Here is a 21,056-nt window from a genome sequence, read left to right as displayed (position 1 = left end):
CGGAAAGAGTCCAGTATTTGGGGGTTTTCATTTCTCTCGATCCAAAGATTAGATATGCCCAGAATCTTCTTCCCCCGTTGCAGAGGCTCAGGAGTGATAATACTAACTCTAGACGGCTCCCGCTTTCGTTGTTGGGCCGGGCAGCACTCTTTAAAATGAAGGCTCTGCCTCGTTTCCTGTATGTACTTCAAAATACTATGGATGCAGTGCCTGCCAGCTACTTTCGTGAAGTCGAGGGTCTGCAGCGTAGTCTACTCTGGAAGGACAGGCCCCGTATCGCCCTAAACAATCTAACACTTCATTGGTATGACGGGGCATAGCACTCCCCGATATCAAAAGAGATTATTGGGCTTCCCAGCTGGCAGCGATCAATCATGGCACATATGGTCCAGTGGATGACCCTGGTTATGCCATGGATAAATGGCTTCTTCCCGGGGGTAGGTATAGCAGGGCCTATACTCAAGACCGACGCAATTGGACTTGACAGGGCCGACCAAACATGCTGTTCGGATCTGGCATGACGCCACGAGTTCCCTAGGTTGGAGAGATAAATTGACCATGGCCACCCCGCTCTGGGATTCAGAGAAGCTAGGAAAACTGTGGAAGACCAAGGGGTTTGATAAATGGGACCTGATCGGGATCTCCATCATCAAAGATATTTGGGGGAAGGGGAGGATCAAATCATTTGAAGAAATGCAGGCAGAATACGCACTATCGAAGGCCGAATATTTCGGTTATGCACAGGGCCGGCATTTGCTCCATGCGGGACTCCTCTGTGATGTGGATCCCCCGGAGGCCTCACCTCTGGAGGATAGAATTCTTGACGGCCACCTCCCCCAAAAAACGATCTCATTGATTTACAAGAAGCTGATTAATCACAGGGCTAATTCCCCTTGAGGTGCTGAGGGACAAGTGGGTGCAAGATGGGATAGAACTAGACGAGGACTGGCAGACAGCAGTCTCTTCCCCGCGAGAGGTCGCCATTCGGGCTAGACTAAGGCTGGTTCAGCTTAAGATACTGCACAGGGTCTATGTAAAGGGGCCCAGACTTGTACACATGGGACTGTCTGAAACGGGACTGTGAAGACTGAGATGTGGCCTTGTAGGTACATTTCTGCACATTATCTGGGAATGTGAACACATCACCACATACTGGCGCAAAATACATGACACTTCGCACTCCCTAACTGTGAGGCAGGTCTGTTTAAGCTCTTGCTTTCGCCCAATTTTACTTTCTCTGGGTTACTTATCTACCGTCCCCCGGGCCCAGCGAATTCTTGGGCAGCCTCCCTTCCTGAGTATATAGCACCGCTAATTCAGAGCTCTACAAATTTCTCTATTATCGGTGACCTTAATTTGCACCTGAATGATCCCTCATGCACTACCAGTAGCAATCTCTTAAAAGACTTGGCTGCTTTAAATATTTCTTTACACAATTCTGGCCCCACGCACAAAGCAGGGAACCTTTTAGACCCCATCCTTTCTAATCTGGAGGCCATTGATTGTAAGGCTCCATCACTTATTATATGGTCTGACCATTACATGGTGACCTTCACTATTAAACTAGGTCAGCAATTAATCCCACTGAACCTAGATTATCCAGAAATTGGAGTAAATTGGACCTAAACAAATTCAACTCATGTCTCGAGAGCACTAGACCTCTCTTGGAAGATACCACTACTGTTACTTCTGCCGCTATAAACAGCTGGCTTGCACAGGCTGCCGATGCATGCCTACCTTTGCGCTTACAATCGCATAATTTTCATCATCCACCTGCACCCTGGTTTACAGAAGCCTTAAAAAAAGAAAAAACCATTTGCAAAAACTTGGAGCGCAAATGGCGTATAAACTATGTTTCATGTTCCAAACAAAACTATAAAGCCGCCCTAACAAAATATCATTTCCTTTGTAAAACGGCCAAAGCTGAACATGTCAACTACACCATCCTTGAAGCTAAAAATCGTCCAAAGACACTCTTCAAGGTAGTACAAAAACTTTCGGGCGCACTATGTCAGCTCAAAGCTCCCTGTCTTAACACGGCACAATGCAATTCACTGGCCGAATTCTTCATTGCCAAAATTGACACCATCTACTCCAATTTTGGTAACTCATGTCCCCTCCCCTCTCTGTCCAACTTACCCCCCCAATCTCATCGTTCGATCAAGGAACACCAGAGGATAACAGCCCTACCCACTCTCTGTCCACCCCCTCTTCTCCACCCACGTCTTCCTGTGATCATAGGCTTACACCTGACATTTGTCCACCTATCGCTCAATGGATCGACACATGGGACCCACTCAATATTGAAACCCTCTCTGACATCATTAGTAAAATCAAATCCGGTTCCCCAAGGTACCCATTCCCCCCCAAATTCTAAAAAAGCTGGACAACTCCTCCCTAGAACTCATCAAGGATCTTCTAAATTCCTCTCTAAGAGAAGCTACTGTACCTTCCGCATGGAAACATGCGATGATAATGCCTTTATTAAAAAAGGGCCAATGCCGATCCCAGCACTCTAGCCAATTTCCGTCCTATTTCGCTCATCCCGATATTTTCTAAAATTCTAGAAAAACACATTAACTCTCTACCCATGTGGAGCGAAGAGGAATTTTACATCCGTCACAATCCGGCTTTAGATCCGGTTTTTCAACGGAATCTACCTTGCAGGGAGTCTCGGAAAACATCCGCTTCCGAGATGACAGGGGGGAAACCGTGGCACTCATTTTGCTTGATCTGAGTGCCGCATTTGACACGGTTTTCCACCCCATTCTTGTCAATGCCATCCGATCATCTGGTATTATCGGCTCAGCCCTCAACTGGCTTATCAGCTTCTTATCCGATCGTACCTTCCAAGTCTTCTCTTCCTCCTCTGCTTCCCAAACGTTTACATCTGCGTACTGAGTTCCACAGGGTTCCATCCTGAGCCCCTTGCTCTTCAACTTATACGTCAGACCTCTGGCGTCTATTGCGGAGCAAGCTGGGCTCACCATTTACTCCTACGCAGATGATACCCAGATCATTTACTCTCTTTCCTCCGACTCTCATGCCCCCTCATCCGCCCTCCGTTCAGGATTGAGTAACATCGCAGCTTGGATGTTGGACAACAAACTGCAACTGAACGGGGGAAAACTGAACTTCTTTTGTTAGGTCATAATACCACTTTATGGGGACCCCAACACTGGCCCGCTCAAATGGGCACTCCACCCACCCCTTCTAAATCAGCACGCAACTTAGGCGTGACCTTCGACAACCAGCTAACTATGAAAAGTCATGTGGTCAAAACTTCCTCTACCTGCATCACAATCATCAAGTGGTTGCGCAAGATCATCTGGATGCTGCCAGTGGATACCCAGAAAACTGTGGTCCAGGCCCTAATCACTTCCAGACTGGACTACAGTAACATTCTTCTCCTGGGTGCCAGCAAAGAGGTGACTCGCAAACTTCAAATAGTCCAAAATATGGCAGCACGATTGCTTTGCAAACTACCCAATACTTCCCCTATCTCTAACTCCCTCCGCTCACTACACTGGCTTCGCATTGAAAACCGTACGAAATTTAAAGCCCTCTGTATAATGCACAAAATAAACACTGGTCTGGCTCCACAATATTTCTTACATCCCTGGTTCACCATTATTGCCCCCCCCCGCACTCTGCGTTCATCTAACCAACACCTTTTCTCAGTGCCTAGAATTAGAAAAGCCAGAATGGGAGGACGTTCTTTTGCCTGGCTAGCCCCTTCACTTTGGAACTCTCTTCCCCTTCAGTTACGAAAAGAACCCAATTATCTCACATTTCGTAAACAGGTACAAAATTGGCTATTTAACATGTAGCTTCCTCCCCTCTGACCTGCCTCTCCTTTGTTGGTTTTTAGCGCCGGGAAACCTACGGGTAGCTGAGCGCTTTATAAATTTAAATATAATAATAATAATAATAATATGCATAGGGTCTTAGGGGTCTCTTTGCTGCCGGAGGCGAGGAAATGCCTCCTAAACATATGGGAGTCCACAGACCTTAACACCTCACTAACGCAATGGTCTACTTTGGGCTTCAGGTTAGCGAAACGAAATATAGCCCAAGCCGAACAGCCTCCCACTCTAGAAATGTGGGAAAACATCTTCGATTGGTGTATGTTTAGGGAAAAAAACGACATACCTCGCGAGGGGTCACCCCCGAAAGTGGTCACTGGTGTGGGGACCCTGGAATCGTTACAGAGGAGAAATGTGTATGCCACCGAGACATGCTGTTTTAGATTACCTCCCCTCCCCGTGAAATTCCCTTTCATCAGTATTTTATTTATCCTTGTACCCCCTTGATGTATTATTTGCTACATGACAGTGTCCTCTGTAATGTGATTTTGCTGATGCTAATGTTTAATAACAAGAATTATTTAAAAAAATATATATATATTGTTTAACGAGAGATTTAAATAGAATGTTTATTCCTATGGAAGGGGCGGAATTATGCAATAGGCTGTATAAAAGAGGAATGTGCAGGTGTGTATGTAACAATTTTTTAGAATTCTAAATACATGTAAAAATAAAAACACAGAGCCTTCGATCAATTTACACCACCATTCATTCTCTGGCAAATTTAGAAATATTAAGAACTTCCTACTGTTACTTCCCCCAACAGACAACATGCCATGCATATGTTAACCACAAACAAAATCCATTGATATCCTGGCACTAGAGGCAATACATGATCACACAAATGTATTTCTCATAATTATTACAACTTAGAAATTCTGGTCAGAATACAGCATTTAATACAAAAGACCTCTGCTAAACAAGTTGGAACTCAAAGCTCAGTTGAAATGACAAGTGTAATACGTGCAGATTTAAATATTTAACGACTGAATGCACAAATGAAAAACAACTTTTATTAGTACACCAAAAAATATTCTACCTTGTCATCAGCAGCACAGCGGTATAAGTTCTGGAAGGTGTTGATGATGTTAATACAGAACCGGGGAGCGAAGAGATCCTTGTCCTGTCCAAACTGATGCCGAGACTGTCGAACTATGGAGTCTATAACATACAGCCCTGGCACCTTGTACTCTGGCTTACACTGGATGTGAGATGTGGGGGAAGGGACAATAAAGAGAGAACAAAAATAAACACAAATATACGCATAATTATGCTTCCATTGTGTAAAACCACTCCTGGATTCTTTCTACTGAAGATGTAAGCAGTAAAATAATCTCAAACAATTGATCTACTCATTTTAGTGGGAGAGGGTGATTATTAAGGCTTTGAATCCATTCTCAATATATCTTTGTTTTAACAGAAACAGATTTCAATTCAAATAAACATAATAAACAGCCTTACACTTTTTGTTCAAATAGAAGAAATTGTATTTTATTGAAAAGTACAAGGGTCCTCACTATGCCCACTTAATCTGGCTTTGATGAAATTGGCATTACCAGTCCCTTAGATATCTCCATCGTTGAAACACAACCTTTTCAGAACTGCAAAGGGACTCCCTCAAGCAACAGTTTGTTACACTTATGTGTCTTGAGACAATCGTAGAGAGGATGGTTCTACAAATGACACTGGGGAGGAGTGATTTTGGCCATGTAGGGGTTTAAAGATGTAGTTCAAATGGAAAACGAACAAGTTGCTTACCTTCGGTAATCCTCTTTCTGGGGCAGATTGATCACCATTAGAATATTCTTCAGGCGCAGAATTAGATCAACAAGTTACTTCCATTTGGTAGAGACATGATCAAGCTGCAGATTCCTTGCCTTTGAATTTCCCAGGCACCAGACTGGATATTTTTCTTCACGCAACACCCATGCGTGCCAGTAGATGGCGCCTGTTGGCTCTGCAAGGCATCGTCCGCGTCACCTATTTAAACGCCACCTCAGCGCACTGTCAGTTACTTTTTCACGACTTTCCATGCCAGAAGCGCAGAGCCATGAAGTGTATTTACATTGGTGTGTCTGAAAACTAGGGCCCTGAAAGGGATCTACCTTGACCCTAGAAACCGGTCAGCAGTGCGGGTAATATAGGTGGGTCTGTAAGGTATCTGATAGAGACATCTAACTGCCGGTTCCTTACATTTGAATACATACCCAAGCAATACAATCCCAGAAAGAGGGACTGCGGATATGTTTCAACTAGAAAATCCTGCAGGACTGAGCGGCCAAAATGGGCATTCCTGCAGATTGGACTGTCTAGGCAGTAATACTTGGTAAACGTGTGCGGGGATGCCCATGTCGCTGCCTGACACAGGACCAAGACTGGGACTCTACATTGCAGCAAAGTGGTAACAGCCACAGCTACGGTGGCATGAGCCCTAAAGCCTTCAGGAGTCTGCTTCTGAGCCACAGCGAAGCAAATCTTGATGCAGAGGACAACCCATTATGAGATGGCCCTCTTCTGCACCGCCCGACCCTTCGTTCCTACAACATACATCACGGATAGTTAGTCGTCCACCAGGAACACTTTTCTGCTGTCAGGATAGAACGACAACGCTGTTCTTCAGTCCAGACGGTGGAGTTGCTGATCTTCTTGAGAGGGATGTGGAGGAGTGCACAATGTGTGCAAAGTGACATTGTCCCACATGGAATGGTGTTACCACTTTTAGGAGGAAAGAGGCTCTAGTGCAAAGCACCAACTTGTTCAGGAAGATCGTCTAAAGAAGAGGCTTGCAGCTCACTCCCCCTCCTGGAAGATGCTATTGCCACTAAGATGGCTGTTTTTATTGTGAGCAGCTGGAGGGCCAGTTATGCAGGGGCTAGAAAGGAGAGCACATCAGGAAAGTGCGAACCAAATTAAGGTCCCACTTGAGGTATAATGAATTGGGAACATATGTACAAGGTCTTTCAGGAATCTCCATAAGATGTGTGATTTAATAAGGAGAGCTGGTCTGGAAACCTAAGGAAGGCAGACAAAGCCAAAAAAATACACTTTCAGGGTGCCCAGAGCAAAGCCCAGCTGGGCAAGGGTCAAAATAAAAAGCAAAACATCAGAAAGTGAAGCAAAAAGAGGGTCAATCTACTTTTCTGAACAACAGATTAAAAATGTCTCATCAGCAGGCGTTTACAGCTTTGGTGGAGGGACTCCTGGCAGGCAGAATAACATTACAGACTTTGGTAGGAAGGTTGAAAGCTATCAACTGTCGCAGGTCAATCTACACGCAAGAAGGTGTAGAGTTGACCGGTTCGGTGGAGGACCCTCGCCAGCTGCTGCGACAGAAGGTCCTCCTGAAGGTGCAGCCTAATCAATCGATGCTCATTTGCAGAAGCTTGGGAAACCAGACTCTCCGTTCCCAATCCGGAGATGACTTGGGCCTGGTCGTTCCTGATCTTCTTGAGAACTCTGGGCAGGAGTTAAATAGGCAGAAAAGTGTACAGGAGGCACTAGCTCTACTGGAGACAAAAAGTCACTGAGTGAGAGCCACCTTGGAAACTCCAGTGCACAAAACTGCAGACACTACGCGTTCTCGGCAGAGGCAAACCGATCTAATCAAGGCTCTCACCACTGCTGAAAGAGACCATGTGCCACCTCCGTATGGAATGCCATGATCGGCTTCGACGGCTGAGTTGATCCGTCCTGGCGCCGAGAGAACCTGCCAGGTGTTAAACCACCAGGATATACCCTGCTGTTCCAGCCATGTCTATAAACGCAGGGCCTCTTCACAAAGGGTCCATGAACCCACCCTGCCCGGTTTGTTGCAGTACCACATGGTGGTTATGTAGTCCATGAACACCTGCACTAGCCTTCCTTTGATTAAGGGTAGAAAAGCTTTCAATGCCAAATGCATCACTCTGATCTCCAGCATGTTGATGTTGACTCTGGATTCTGGTGGAAACCAGAGTCCTCTGAACTTCACCTATCCCAGATGGCCGCCCATCCTAGGAGTTTAGCATCCGTCACTACTGTGAGATTTGGGTGGGGAAGGAATTGTGGTTAGTTAGCCACCACTGCAGATCTTGTGCAGTTCCCTCAGAGGTCTGGACCATGTGTAAGCGATTTCCCTGATGCTCTGCTCATTAGAAAACCCAGTCCCACTGCAGAGTTTGCATATGCCATCGGGCATGTGTCACTAGCAGGATGCAGGAGGTCATGAGGCCCAACAGACTCACTCACCAAAATCCAGGATAGAGACTGAAACATTGGTATCATAGCCTGAATATCCTTGACTCATCACTCGGGAGAATAGGCCCAAAACTGCACTGTGTCCAGAGTTGCTACGATGAAAAGGGAGCCTCTGAGAGGGAGTCAGGGGTGACTTTGGCATGTTGATAGTAAACCCCAGGTAATGAGTAGATTTGCTGTAGTCTGAAGGTGGGAGATGACAACCTGGGGTGAGCTCACGTTCAGCAGTAAGTTGTCGAGATAGAGGAAGACTGGCACCACTGACCTGCGCAGATTATCTGCGACCACCACCATGACCTTGGTGAACACCATAGGTGCGCTGGTAAGGCCAAAGGGGAGCACATTGAACTGAAAGTGCTTGTGGCCTACTGTAAACCACAAGTAGCATTGATGGGCAGGCAGGATGAGGATATGAAAATAAGCATCATAAAAGTCCAACGCTATCAGGAAGTCTCCCGGGTCCAGGGCAGATAGGACCTGAGCTAATGTGAGCATTTTAAATTTCTCCTTTTTGAGGAAGTAGTTTAGGGCTCGAAGGTCTTGGATAGAACAGAGGCCCTTGTCCTTTTTCGGGGTCAGAAAGTAGCTGTAATAGAGCAACAATAACCTACTTCTGGCACTTGAACCCTCTCTATAGCTCCCTTGGCCAAGAGTCATGACCACCTCCTGAAGCTAAATTAAATGATCCTCCGTAAGCCAGTCGTAGGACTGAGGCATGGAGGGAGGCATGGTCTCTAAGGGGAGAGAGTAGCTCCATCGGATGAATTGGAAGACCCACCTGTCCGATGTAATCTTTTACCAGTGTGTGGAGGCGATGGCTGATTATGCCATCAACTGGATGCTTATAGTATGGAAGGGCAAGACCAGGAGGGCTTGGAGGCTGAAGCTGCCGATGGGGTGGTTTGACTACACCTCTGGCTGCCAAACCCTCGTGGTCGGAATGATCCGCGCCTTGTCCATGCATGGATTGTGGAATTTGAGCAGCTCAGTGGCTGGGATGCAGTTGAAAGCCCCTTCAGTAGCCATGAAAGGAGCAAAAGGCAGACCGGGTAAGGGGACTGCTGAGAGGCCCAAGGATTTGGCTGTAACCGCTGAATTTTTAAAGCGCTCCAGCGCCATGTCTGCCTCGTCTCTGAAGAGACGGGTGGCATCAAAGGGCATGTCCATGAGTGAGGACTGGACATTCCCTAAAAAGTCAGATGTTCTCCACCAGGCATGTCATTTAACAGTCAGCGAGACGGTTGTGCCTTCTCCCTCGTCTGATACTGCTTGGGAGAGGATAGGCCGGGTCTCCTCCGGGACCTGTATTAGTACTTGCGCAACCGTTTCCCACAGAGTAGGAATTACAGCCCAATAAGCATGCAGTATTCACCAACCGCAAGGCAAAGCTGGTGAAACAAAACATTTTCTTGCCCCAACTGTCCACCTGTCTGGGGCAGCGGCAATGTACGTGCCATGAAAAGTAGAGGCTTGGACCACCAAGCTCTTAGGGGTGGGTAGTGAGCAAGTTTGGGTCGCCCCTGCTAGGGCAGTGGCGGCGAGCAATCTTCCTTTTCTGGGAATCCCCTACACTGGACTTGGACCAGGATCCCAGAGGACGTCCAAGAGCGCTTTGCTGAATGGGAGCAAGGGTTCCAAAGACGCGACATAGCTGCTGGCGCATGGCCTCTTAAAATTTGCTATGTTGAGCGGGGGTCGCTCCGGCTCTCATAAAAGCAGGGAGGCATAGACCCGGCAAAGGTTCCGGAGAACGAAGTCCTGAATGCCAAGAATCCCAAGTCACTTCAGCCAATCAACGGGGAGAAGACTAAGCAGGACTTCTTGTGTCTCTTACAAGAGTGTCCTGAGGACCGTGAGTGAGACGAAGGGGACTTGGGACTCCTGGAGCGCTTCTGGGACCTTCCTCTCGACCGGTACAGAGACCTCCAAGGAGCCTGGCGTCGCTTGACGACTGCAAGCATTTTTAGGGACTGCTCCCTCAAAGCCTTCGGAGCGATGGCCCGGAAGTCGAAGCGCAACTGAGTCATGGTTGCGCACCAGACACCATTAGCAAACCAAATGCTGGTCCATCACAGACATGGCGCGGTTACTGACACCGCACGGTTTGAACTCTGAATTCTTAATAGAGGACATGATTTCCTACACATCAGAACAAAGGTCGACAAAAAGTCGAAAAATACTGTCAAAAAGTGACAGAGGGTAGCTATGTTCATGGATCTGCGCACAAATGGCACGGAAAGAAAAGAACTGACGGCAGCAAGCTGAGGTATACAGGTGTCACGGACATCACTTCCGGAGCGGACGCAGATGCCACGAGTTATAAGAAGACATCTAGGCTTTGACAGGGGACCCTATACATTCAAGATCAGATGAAGCGAATCACATCCCAGGACAAACACAGCTCTTCGAGGTTGGAAAGTTTTTCTCAAAGTGCCTCCTCATGCATGCATGCAATGCAATGCAATATTAAAAGCACCAGAGTTTGGGCAGCAATCTAATGCAATATTAAAAGCACCAGAGTTTGGGCAGCTGCGCCCTTCCGTTATGTCTATGTGCGTGGGTCTGATCAACATTAACAGCAGACCTTGTTATTCGACCTTGAACACGCTGTGCAGAAAGAAAGCAAGCATAAGCCTAGATATGTGAAAAACAGACAGTTCTCATGTGAAGAAGCGCAAGCAGTTTATTTACAAGAACAGAGCCCTGTAGTTTTGTGTGCAAAAGCGGCGAAATGGTGTCTAAGGATATATGTCGCTTATGCTAACATGGCAATGTCTGCAGTCAACCCCTTATCCTCACTATAATTCCTCATCTTCAGAACTCAGGAGTGCAAAGATATATAGGACTCCTGTGCTCTACTGTATATAGAGTGAGTCTTGTATATAGATCTTTATTGGGCATTCCAACATGCAGATTTTTTGACAGTGTTCTCAACGGTGGCAAAAAGGAGCAACCAGGGTTCTCAGCACTGTCAGAAGATACTCTGCCGCACCTTGGGGTACAACTGCCAGTTTTGATCTGCCGTATGCTGCCGGATGAGCTCATTCTCCCAGCCATTTAAAGATTCCAGACAAGCGGTTGATGATCTGGGAATTAACATTACATTCCAGTCAACTCCTCTTGGCACAGCAACCAGGAAACCACTCAACCATGCAAGTTGCAGTACCACATGGAGGTAGTGTTGTCCAAGAAAACCCACACCAGCTTTCCCTTGATGTTTGGTAAGAATGCCTTCAACTGAAGACGAACAGCCCGCAACTTCAACAGACTGATGTGGCGCCAGGTTCTGCCGGAGACCAGAGCCTTCTGATCTCCACCTCTCCCAGACACCCTCCTCAAACAAGCAATGACAAAGACCGCTCTGGATGGGGAAGGGAGAAGGGGTATGCCACTGCTAAGGTTGTAGTGCTACCACCACTGCAGATCTTGTGCAGTATCCTCCGAAACCTGAATAACATCAGACAGGTTTTCTTAATGCTGGACCCAATACAACTTATGTTTTCCCACTGCAGAGTCTGTAATACCACCTGGCACAGCCAACAAGCAGAATTCTTAACAGGCCGAGAAACCTCAGAACTGCTCTCACTAAGATCCAGGTTAAAGGCATAAACATCGGATCATAGCCCAGATGTTCAGGACTTGTGGCGGAGGGAAGATGCTGAACAGCACAGTGTGCTAAGCAGCTCCTATAAAAGCGTCACTTTGAAGGGTGAAGTGTGACTGACTCAATAGAGAACCCCAAGGATGTAAAGAGGTTCACTGTTGTCTGGAGGTGGTCTATGCCTGACTGACAAATCAGCCTACAAAAGCCAGTCATTGAGGTAGTGGAAACCTAGTATTCTCCACACCTGGAGATATACTGCGACAATCGTTATCACTTTCATGAACTCCAGAAGAGTTCTGGTAAGGCATATGGGGAGCACTGAAAACACTCCTGGCCAACCGTGCATAGCAGGTCATGTCTGTGGGACTGCAGGACAGGTACATGAGACCTACAGGTCCAAGGCTAACATCCAGTTGCCCAGATCCAAGGTATACGGAAGCTAGGGCAGTGTGAGCATTTTGAATTGGTCCTTCCTCAGGGAGGCATTTAGAAGGTAAAGATCTAGAATATGATGACGGTCTCCATCCTTCCTCGGCAGGAAGAAACAGCGGTAGTACCATCTTGTCCCCATTTCAGAGTCCAGAACCCTCTCTATGGCCCCTTTAGATAGTAGAGATCACATATCTTGAATAAGACGGATAGGTGCTCCCCTGAAACCCACTGGGATGTGGCAAGGCAGGAACGGAAGAGCACAGTGCGGCTGGAAGACATCTCTCAGATGTGAGACGGTCACCTTTGGGGAAAATGTTTGATCAACAACCCCCGGCCCTCACTTAAAGGGTGTTTATGCCCTGCTGAACAAGTTACTTACCTTCGGTAACACTTTTTCTGGTAGATACAATATCTGCCTGTGGATTCCTCACCTTGTAAATATCCCCCTTGCGTCAGCAACATTCGGAAATTCTTTTGTAGCCTCGCACCGACGTGGACTCGGACGTCATAGAGATACGACATCGCTCGCGACTCCGCTGACGTCACCGACGCCTATAATAGGCCCACGCCTGCGTGATTACATCAGTTCCACCCTTTTTTTCGTGCCATCGAGGCACACGGACGGACCAATGACAGATATATACAAAGTATACACAGTACACAATAGTCAAGGCAAAACACACAGTGCAAAGCAAATGCAGGAAAGCAATTGAAACATTTCCTTGACATCAAAATAAATATACATTACAGTACAATAACTCTGGCATAGAAGAGTGGACAACGGGGAGGCGGTTGGGTCAGTGAGGAATCCACAGGCAGATATTGTATCTACCAGAAAAAGCGTTACCGAAGGTAAGTAACTTGTTCTTCTGATAGATACATCTGCCGTGTGGATTCCTCACCTTGTGAATAGAGTCCCACAGCAGTCCCCACTCCCGGAGGAGGGAGTCCACTCTTCTAAACCAGAAAATCCTGAAGGACAGAGCGTGCAAAGTGACCGTCCCTCCTCACTTCGGAATCCAAGCAGTAATGCTTCGCGAAAGTGTGAAGGGAAGACCAAGTTGCCGCTCTACAAATATCCTCAACAGGTACACCTCTAGCCAACGCTGAGGTCGAAGACTTAGCTCTTGTAGAATGAGCCCTTATACCCTCTGGTGGTTCCTTACCGGCCAAAGAGTAGCAGATCTTTATGCAGAAAACGATCCATCTTGACAGGGTTCTTTTATGGACCGCCTTTCCTTTCTTGCAACCAGCAAACCCAACGAAAAGATGGTCCTCCAAACTAAAAACCTTGGATCTGTCCAAGTAAAAGGAAACCGCCCTCTTAGGGTCCAGACGGTGCAGTCTCTCTTCCTTCTTAGAAGGGTGAGGGGGAGGATAAAAGGAAGGTAGGGTAATGGACTGACCCAAATGGAAGGGAGTCGCCACCTTAGGCAGAAAAGCAGCCCTGGTCCTGAGAACCATCCGATCAGCATGAATGGTCAGGAGTGGGGGCTTAGAACTAAGAGCTTGAAGCTCAATTACCCTCCTTGCCGAGGTTATTGCAACGAGGAAGACTGTTTTAAAAGTAAGAAGCCTCATGGGACATTTGTGAAGAGGCTCAAAGGGAGCACCCATCAAAAAGGACAATACAAGATTTAAGTCCCACTGAGGCACAATAAAAGGTGAAGGAGGGAACTTATTTGTGAGGCCCTTCAAAAATCTTAAAACCACAGGAGATTTAAAAAGAGACGGCTGGTCAGGCAAGCAGAGAAAAGCAGACAGCGCCGAAAGGTAGCCCTTCACAGTAGCAACAGCAAGCCCCTGTTGCGCCAGAGAAAGGGCAAACTGGAGAACATCAGACAAATGGGCTCTCACAGGGTCAATAGACTTCTCCCTACACCACTCAACAAATTTCGACCATCTATAAGAATAGATGGACTTAGTGGAGTCACGCCTGGCGGATAAGATGACATCCACAACGTCAGGCGGGAGGGAAAAGGAATTCAGGTGCCCGCTCAATCTCCAGGCATGAAGGTGTAATGTCTGGAGGTGGGGGTGTAGAACCTGCCCCTCCATCTGAGAGAGGAGGTCTGCCCTGAGAGGGAGACGGAGCGGCGGGTGAGAGGAGAGGTGGAGAAGATCTGCGTACCACACCCTTCTTGGCCAATCCGGGGCGACCAATATAACTTGGGCCCGGTCTTGGCGAATCTTCCTCAGAACCCGAGGAATCAAGGGTATGGGAGGAAACGCGTAAAGGAGTTGATTTCCCCAACTCAACTGAAACGCGTCCCCCAAGGCTCCTTGCATCGGATACTGGAGACTGCAGAATGACAGGCAGTGAGCATTCTCGAGAGTGGCGAACAGGTCCACCCGAGGAGTCCCCCACATCTGAAAGATGTTGTGAAACACCTCCGGGTGAAGCCTCCACTCGTGATCGGCAGAGAACTGCCGACTGAGACTGTCTGCACGTACGTTCAGAACTCCGGCCAGATGATTTGCCATCAGACAAATCTGATGGTCCTGAACCCAGGACCAGAGGCGCAGAGCCTCTCTGCAGAGACACTGCGATCCCACTCCTCCCTGCTTGTTGATGTACCACATCGCGGTCGTGTTGTCCGTCAGGACTTGAACCGACTGACCGCGAAGGGAGGAAGGCCTTGAGCGCTAAACGAATCGCCCGCAATTCTAGAAGGTTGATGTGAAGCAAACTTTCCTCTGGAGACCAAAGGCCCTTGACCTCCAGATCCCCCAGATGAGCACCCCACCCGAGAGTGGATGCATCCGTTATCACCGTGGCCACCGATGGAGGCAGCTGAAAAGGCTTTCCTTGAGACAGATTGCCTTCCAAGCCCCACCAAGACAGATCCGCCGCAGCTTCTCTGGAGATCCTCACAGACTCCCTGAGATCCCCGTTGTGCTGATACCACTGCCTCCGCAGGCACCACTGGAGCGCCCTCATGTGCCAGTGTGCATGGTTGACCAACAGAATGCAAGAAGCCATCAGACCGAGCAGGCGAAGGACCTTCAGGACTGGAACAACTGCTCCATCGTAAAATATAGGGATCATTTCCTGTATGTCGCGAATGCTTTGAGGTGGAGGGAATGCATGACATACAGTTGTGTCCAGTACAGCACCAATGAACAGGATGCGCTGGGAGGGCACCAGGTGAGATTTGGGTACATTTATCGAAAAACCCAACCTGTACAACAACTGGGTTGTCTCCTGCAGATGATGAAGCACAATCTCCGACGACTCCGCTTTGATCGGCCAGTCGTCCAGATACGGGAATACAGGAAGCCCCGATCTTCTGAGATGCGCCGCCACCACTGCCATCACCTTGGTGAAGACTCGAGGCGCAGTAGTAAGTCCAAACGGAAGGACTGCAAACTGATAGTGCTGCGATCCCACCGTAAAACGGAGATACTTCTTGTGCGACTTCAGAATTGGGATATGAAAATACGGATCCTGCAAGTCGAGCGACATCATCCAGTCTTCTTCCAGCAGAGCCTGAAGAACCTGAGCAAGGGTGAGCATCTTGAATTTCTCCTGCTTCAGATAAAAATTCAAGATCCTGAGATCCAGGATTGGACGAAGTCTGCCATCCTTCTTGGGAATCAGGAAATACCGGGAGTAGCATCCCTGACCCCTTTCCCGCTCTGGGACCACCTCTATCGCACCTTTCCTCAATAGAGTTTGGACTTCCTCCTGAAGGAGTAACAGATATTCTTCTGAGCAATACCCCTGGCAAGGAGGGTAATTGGGAGGGAATTCCCAAAAGGGAAGGGCATACCCATTTTCTACGAGATTGAGACCCCAAAGATCTGATGTAACCGATTCCCAATCTCGTAGAAAGTGGGTAAGCCGACCCCCCACTGGGCCTACATGATCCTGAATGGCGGATCTAGGGCTGCTTTTCTGTGGCTGGGGGGTTGGAGGAGGTGGAGGAGGAATAGGCTTGACGCCCTCGAGGACGTGCTCTCTGCTTTCCCCTGTATGACCTATACAAGGTATTCTGCTGCTGCTGCTGTTGTTGCTGCTGCTGACCTTGTCTATATGAACGAAAGGAAGAGCGGCAAACCCTCTAAATTTCCTGGTCGTAGAACCTCTGATCTGAAGGCCAAGAGATCTAGCAATTGCCCTGCTGTCCTTGAATCTCTCCAAGGCCGCATCTGCTTTCCTTCCAAAGAGCCCCTCACCATCGAAAGGCAAATCCAATAAAGCAGACTGCACATCAGCCGAAAAATCAGACGACTTCAACCAGGCTGAACGCCTCGTGGCAACCGCTGTGCCCATGATCCTTGCCACAGAATCCGTAGTATCAAGCCCGCTTTGGATGACTTGACGGGCAGCCGCTTGAGAGTCAGACAAGGCTTCCTCAAAGTCTTTTCTGCTATGCTCAGGAACCTTAGGGATTAATGAACGCATAGAGTCCATAAGGGCATGAATATATCTTCCCATAAGGCAAGTGGCATTAGAAGATTTCAATGCCATACTAGCCGAAGAAAAAGTCTTTTTTGCAATTTGATCCTGTTTCTTGGCCTCTGTCGCCAGGCACCTGCGGAAAAGCCCCAACTGACTTTTTAGAACATGCGGCCTGAAACACCAAACTCTCAGGAGAAGGGTGTGATGACAAGAATGCAGGGTCCTCAGGAGCCACCATTTATCTCCTAGCCACACTTTTCGAAACTGCAGGAGCAGAAAAAGGCTTCTTCCATACCTCCATAATGGGATCCTTTAAGGCATCATTAAATGGTAGTAAAGGTTCCACTGCTGAGTTTGGTGAATGAAGAACCTCAGCCAGTAAATTTGACTTAAATTCGACAGTAGGCAAAGTCAAACCCAAAAGCCCTGCTGCCTTCTTCATGACAACATTGTAGGAAGGTGGATACCTGACTATGGTTGCCCGAACTTTTTGCCTGGTGCTTTGCTGGTTTTCCGACTTAGTTGGCCTGGGACCCTGCCAATCAGGACCCTAGGCCTACTGCCCTCTCTGTAAAATAGATTCCATGTACCTTAGGTACATATCCAATTGGTACTGGGCCACCTTATCAGACCCTGTAACTCAGGGCATAGGTGTACCCAGGGCCTACCAGGGGCTGCAGCATGTATTATGCCACCCCTGGCTGGCCATCTAAATCTGACACAACTGGCTGCACGACAGCTGGGGCAAGGTGGTGTAATCATCCTTTGCTTTAGATATAGTATACCTATATCTAACCCTAAAATGGACACACAGATTCCTATCAGTCACTCCTATGGCAGGCCTTGATAATCCTGAAGGCAGAGTGCTTGGAATCGTGTGAGATGGTGCTCTGGCATGAGCTGAGCCCGTTTGCAGCTTGCGGAACCAAGTCCTAATAGCTGTTCCATCATAACGCATACCATATACTCTTAAGTGCATTATAATCCTCGCGGTTATATGCTATCTTTGGTATCGCTTTATCAAAACAGGTCGAGTAAGGTGTCATACGAATTGGAATACTAACCCCTCGCCAATTCTGGCGACTGGGTTAGCATTCCACCCTTCTAGAGGGACACAACATGTATGTGACTGTGAACCCCGGTTAAAGTTAACTCGAGCCTCAGCATCACAAAATGGATGCTGCCACCACAGACACAAGTCTGACCCCCTGCAGCTGGGAGTCCTTCCAGCGAGGGGAGCTTGAACAAAGGGTTTCCTGTCAGGGGCGGTGCTAGCACCATCCCAGACAGGGTTTTGTCTATCCTAGGTAGGCAGGGCTTTAGAGGAAGGTGACTGCAAGTGGCACCCCGGTGCTCACTATGCATCTGCTGGCTAGAACCAGTTCCAGGGGCACACCAGCCCCGGAGCTGGGGAAAGTCTGGCATGGGAGAGGGGTGTAACCACCCCCCTTGCTGGTCCCACCCATGGGCAGGACCTAGTCGCGTGCCAGCCCCTTTTCCTAGTATAAAGATAGGAGCGGGCCCCCTTCCAAATTAGATCATCTTTGAATCCTGATACTACTTTCTACGAAAGGAACTCTCGACTTCTTCTCAAGATTTCTCCCTTGTGGCTAAGGAGTAGTCACCCTGCACCCGCAGGCACCATCCAAGAACACTGCGGTTTGCTGCACGTCCTTCCTCCAGAATCCGACTGACCAGCACGACGAGACCCGGCTTCCCTGGCACCTCTGACCTCTACCCACATCGTCAGCTCAGCTGAGATCCGTGGGTGCGACGAGACCTCGAGGGACCGCCCATCTTCAAGACTGCACGACTCTTGCCCAGCACGACCGCCGAGCGATCCTCGTGTGAGTGCTTTGGGGTCTGAGAAGCCCCAACCCTGAGCAGCTCCAGCACCGAAGTTCAGCCCTCCAGCATCCACCAGATCTGCGTGGGGCCCTTCTGCTTTTTGCTGCTCACCGCGTTGTCTGGCTACTAGCCCGTTGGCTTGTGGCCTTCCCGACGACGACCGACGACATCAACACTGCTGGTCTGGTTGCTCCAGACTGGCCCTTGCTCCCCTCCAAAAGAGGAGCACCCCCGACCCTCCTGGTCCACTCCAGACGCCATTTTGAGTCCACCGAGTGGGCTTGAATTTGCCAAGACTTGTTGCCCCAATCCTGGGTCCAGCAATGTCGACAGCAGCAACCATCGTGGGACAGCTCGCACCTCCGTCCTGGTCGCCGACAACGCCTCCTGGTCCGTGAGACTGCAGAGCCCAGCGTCGCCCACTCACCTGGACGAGGTGACTTCAGCCGGTGCCATCCTGGTGCCCATCTAATCACTGGCTAGTGATTCAGAACTTGGTCCCCTCTGCTTACAGGTGTCTTCCATCTCCGAGCAAGGCTTGGATCCATTCGAATCTCTTCACTGGTCGCCTGCCAGCAACTTCTTCTTTCAGGCTCCATAGACTGCAACGAGGATTCCCAACGTCTTTCCAGGCCTATGCAGCCGCAGCCCCTGGGCTAGGTAACTTCGGCATTTCGGTGCCCCAGCATAGCCTCACTATCCAAGGTACCAGATCCTTTTTAGTTTTCAGCCTACCTAGTCGGATTCGTCCGATAACACTAACTTTTTAAATTCTAGCATCCATAGACTTTGTCCCGCATCCCGCGTGAGAGTACACACTCTGCACCCGAGTCCCCTAGACCTCCTGCTAGTAATCTGAAGGTTCAGTAGTCCAGTCCTAGCGGTTCCAAAGACTATTAGTCCAGTACTTACCTGCTAGTAATTTCACATTCCACTTTTGTAGTATATGGTTTTTCGTGCCCTTCGGGCCTTTGTGTAAATTGTGCAACTTAGTATTTTCATAAGAGTTTTGTTGTGTGCTTAGTACCCTGTCCTCATAAAGAGTACAGGGCTGTTGTGATCTAAATAAATACACTGTTTATTTTCATAACACTTGTGTGGTGTCCTTTCACTTGGTGTTCAAGGGGTATATGTGATGGTATAACAGCTGGCTTAACACGCCCTCTAGAGTTTAGCCCAAAGACTGCTCGTATCCATACTACTAGGATAGCTGGTCTATAAGGTTGACTTACAACCAATCATCAATAAGGGTTGTTTGGACTGATACAAAGTGCTCACTAGAATAGTGAACATTATATATCAGGCCAACTTCTCACAAACATGATATGGTTGAACATCCCTGGAGGGTGCATCAGGTCCTGAAGGCAAAGCCCATTCTGGGGAAAATTCGAGACCACTTGCCTCTGCCAGGTCATCAAAACAACCCCCATCCAGCTCACCTTCCTCCATGTCAGAAGAAGACTCATCAATCCTCTGTTCATCAAGCAGACCTTGAGCCTCTCTTCGAGACCTGAATTTAACTCGAAGTGCAGCCGAATCCAACGCCGAATCCGACGGCGCCGGAGCCGACTTCGGAATCGAATCCGAGGGCTTGGAAGGAGGTTCCATAGACTTGCTTGGAGCCGGTGACGTCGGAGCCGGAGTCGTCGACTTCGGCCGGGCGGGCGTCGATACCGGCGTCGACCCTGGTGGAGCTAGGTACTGCCACAGCGGAGTCGGGGCTGGTATATACGGCATGAAAGGTGCCGGAGCATATGAGTGAGGAACACCCAAATTTAAAGCCATAGGACCCATGGGACCCGAAGGCGCACCAGAGGGGTACCATGATCTTGAGAAAACACCATACATCGCGTTTAAAAACGCAGAAGGGTCCTGACCTGGAGTCGGGAATGATGGATGCTCAGGATGACCTCGAGGCAGGTTTGAATCTGTTTCCACAACAGGATTCGAAGTCTCTCCCTCAACAGGAACTCCATCGGCGTCAACCGGAGCCAGAGCTGGAGCCAGAGACGGAGACGGAACCGGAGTCGGAGAATGGACAACTGACTCCGAAGTCGAAGCCTCACCTTCTTGATCCGACACTAGTGGAGGAATCACTTTCGACTTCATCCTCCTGGGAGATTTCGATCTTGAACCAGACTTATCACCTGAATGATGACGGGATTCATGCCTCCTTTTCTTATGCTTCCTACGAGAACCGGAAGCGTGATCAGATGAAGACTTCGAGGCCGACGCCTCACGAGACCTCGACTTCGATCACCTAGAGTGCTTCGAAGATTTTCTAACCTTACTCGCCTTAAGCTTAGCCACAAGAAGCTTTGATTCTCTTTCTCGAAGAGCCTTCGGATTCATCTTCTGGCACGATGATTACCCATCAACGTCGTGATCCGAACTCAAACACCATATGCAGTCTTGGTGAGGGTCCGTAACGGACATCATCTTCCCACATTCTCTACAAGGTTTAAACCCTGTTTTCTTTGTCGACATGACAACCGAGCAAAAAGGTCAGAGAATGGTGAATCGAGGAAACAAAGTATTAAAGATACTAGAAGCTACAGAGTAACCCGAAACCGTTAGCGTCGACGACGCGGAAAAAAGGGAACTGATGTCATCACGCCGGCGTGGGCCTATTATAGGCGTCGGTGACGTCAGCGGAGTCGCGAGC

General features: G+C 48.6%; 1 protein-coding gene across 1 annotated transcript in view; it reads right to left on the bottom strand.

Annotated features, from left to right (window-relative positions):
• Positions 1–21,056, bottom strand: part of SCAF8 (SR-related CTD associated factor 8) — a 948,526-nt gene that overhangs the window by 730,071 nt on the left and 197,399 nt on the right. Inside the window, exon 4 of the mRNA XM_086927396.1 lies at positions 4,906–5,067. Coding sequence (XP_086783522.1) covers positions 4,906–5,067 — 162 coding nt within the window. The remainder of the gene's footprint in view (positions 1–4,905; positions 5,068–21,056) is intronic.

The sequence above is a fragment of the Lissotriton vulgaris genome, chromosome 6 (genome assembly GCF_964263255.1).
Source record: "Lissotriton vulgaris chromosome 6, aLisVul1.2, whole genome shotgun sequence".
NCBI lineage: Eukaryota > Metazoa > Chordata > Amphibia > Caudata > Salamandridae > Lissotriton > Lissotriton vulgaris.
Note: the sequence above shows the minus strand (reverse complement) of the source record. Positions and strands in the feature narration are given on the sequence as shown.